The sequence below is a fragment of the Eptatretus burgeri genome, chromosome 12, assembly GCF_056783735.1.
Source record: "Eptatretus burgeri isolate ZD-2024b chromosome 12, Ebu_testis_v1, whole genome shotgun sequence".
Classification (NCBI taxonomy): Eukaryota; Metazoa; Chordata; class Myxini; order Myxiniformes; family Myxinidae; genus Eptatretus; species Eptatretus burgeri.
The window spans coordinates 8,288,827-8,290,827 of NC_140972.1; the positions used below are offsets into that span (position 1 = coordinate 8,288,827).

The 2,001-nt window shown below is 42.9% G+C and overlaps 1 protein-coding gene across 1 annotated transcript in view; it reads right to left on the reverse strand.

Moving 5' to 3' along the window:
• Nucleotides 1–1,040: 1,040 nt before the first annotated feature.
• NOX5 (NADPH oxidase 5) overlaps nucleotides 1,041–2,001 on the reverse strand; it is a 97,516-nt gene continuing 96,555 nt past the window's right edge. Inside the window, exon 19 of the mRNA XM_085849205.1 lies at nucleotides 1,041–1,606. Within this exon, the coding sequence (XP_085705331.1) occupies nucleotides 1,475–1,606 (132 nt within the window). The 3' untranslated portion in view covers nucleotides 1,041–1,474. The remainder of the gene's footprint in view (nucleotides 1,607–2,001) is intronic.

Consider the following 2,001-nt stretch of genomic DNA (forward strand, 5'->3'; position numbering starts at 1 on the left):
CAAAATGGCGACAACAGGAAACAGGAGTGAAAACATAACCTCTGCCCACCTTCGGTCGCAGAGATAAGGATTTAAAAGAACACCCAAAGCTGAGCGACTCGCACCTTCGACGCTCGCCGTTTGCCTTCAAGAGTTCATTTGTTGGCTGCACTCCTGCTAATAAATGAGCCAGCCCATTGTGATGTAACGTCGGACGTGCTCATTCGCTTTCTCATTTTGTGTTATGGAATCCAGAAACAGAGGGATTCAGTGATCAAAACCCAAAATTTATTTTGGGCTTGATGTCCCTGTGGGCTGAAACAGATGTTGCATTCAAGAATGCATCACAAATAACAACAACAGCAACAATAACAACAACAGCAACAGCAACAACTGCTAACCCTTGTCCTGCATTACAGACAACTCTTCTGCAATACATCATTTCACAAAGACAACACTACATTCACATCATTATTTCTGATGTATTCATTATAAAGAAACATTGTGAGCAGATCATAATGGTTGGCAGGATAGCCTTGACCCTAGAGGTATGCACGTGTGCCTTGGGGGCTGTCTAAGCTGAGTTTGAATCTCGGCCTGGCTATAAACTGTCATCCTGGTGTTTTGCATGTATGGCGAGGCATCAATGCGTGCGTGCCGTCCCTCGGATCGACATCAAATCAGGTGTCCCTCCACTTGCATTAGTTCGTATTCATTCGTATCCACACATGGCTGATGGATTGATGGTTTGCATCATTGCTGGTGGTGTGGATGTGCTACTGATGCAGTGCCCCCATGTAGGTCAGGGCAGGAATTTGTAATTTGTTTAGGATGCTGGAAGCAACTCGCCTACTCTTCGTGTATGAACGGCACACATGTTCATGAATCACTGGGAAGACAGTTTATAACCGGGTCGAGATTCTAACCCAGGCTAGACAGCTTGGAGGCGTGTGTATACCCAAAGGCTATCCTACACAGCCTCATGTTATATAAATAAATAAACACTAAAGTTCGGGTGTTGAAACCTGGGCAGCTCCAAGAGAAAACTGTTTTGTTGGGTATTTTTCTTTAGTTCAAGAATTGACGTGTCATTAACAGCTCAAAGAACCCACAGTAAAGGGTGAGAGGGCAGCTTTCCTTATGTGCAACACCTAAGGCTTGTAAGGAGAAGTACAGTATGTTGGAGCAAAGTTCAGGAGAAGCCTTCTGGATGGAAATTGCAGGACATGTGGTGACAACAACGAGCAATGGTGCCAACTCGATTTGGGCACAATAACGTCAAATGGGTTTTGCTTAAAGTTGTAAAATAATTCTGTACCTCGTGTGCTGCCGAGATTTTCACCGAAAGATTCAGATCCTCCAATGTGGAAATGCTCAAAAAAAACACGAGGACGTACAAATTTCTCAACAAAACCGAGCTTCTTGTAAGTGATTAAAAACACGTTACGGCCGATGGAGCAATGACAAAAGGCACAATAAATACTTTTTCAATAAGTCAAAAGTTTTCTTTGAAAAACTTAAATCCATATCTCTCGCAGTGCGATTTCACTATCCTCGAAAGGGCGGGAGATCCGCAGAAGAACACCTGGACGTTTCCCTTGTTTTCAGAAGAAATCTTCTTGAATACCTGTTCGGATATATTCCAATGATTAAAATTGGGCAAAAGACCTGCAACAACAAGTTTCTCCATTTCAGAAACATCACTGACAAAAAAAAAAAATGTTTCCACGCACGTACGATATTTCAAACGAAACAAGAAAGAGCAATCAGAGATTGCATCCAGGACTTGCTTTGTGTGGTGTACTTTGTGTGGCAAATAAACGGAAGGATGTACTCAAGAGCATGAGATTGAGAAGATGAAGGAAGTTGGTTCCACAGGTGTGGAAAAAGAGGAACGAATGAGTGGAGGTGCACAGTGACTCTGGATTTTGGGGATTTCAAAAGGAGGGGGAAAAGAGAAAGCGATTGTTGTTCAAATCCTGAACAAAGTACAAAACTTTGCATTGACTACTGTGCCCCTTG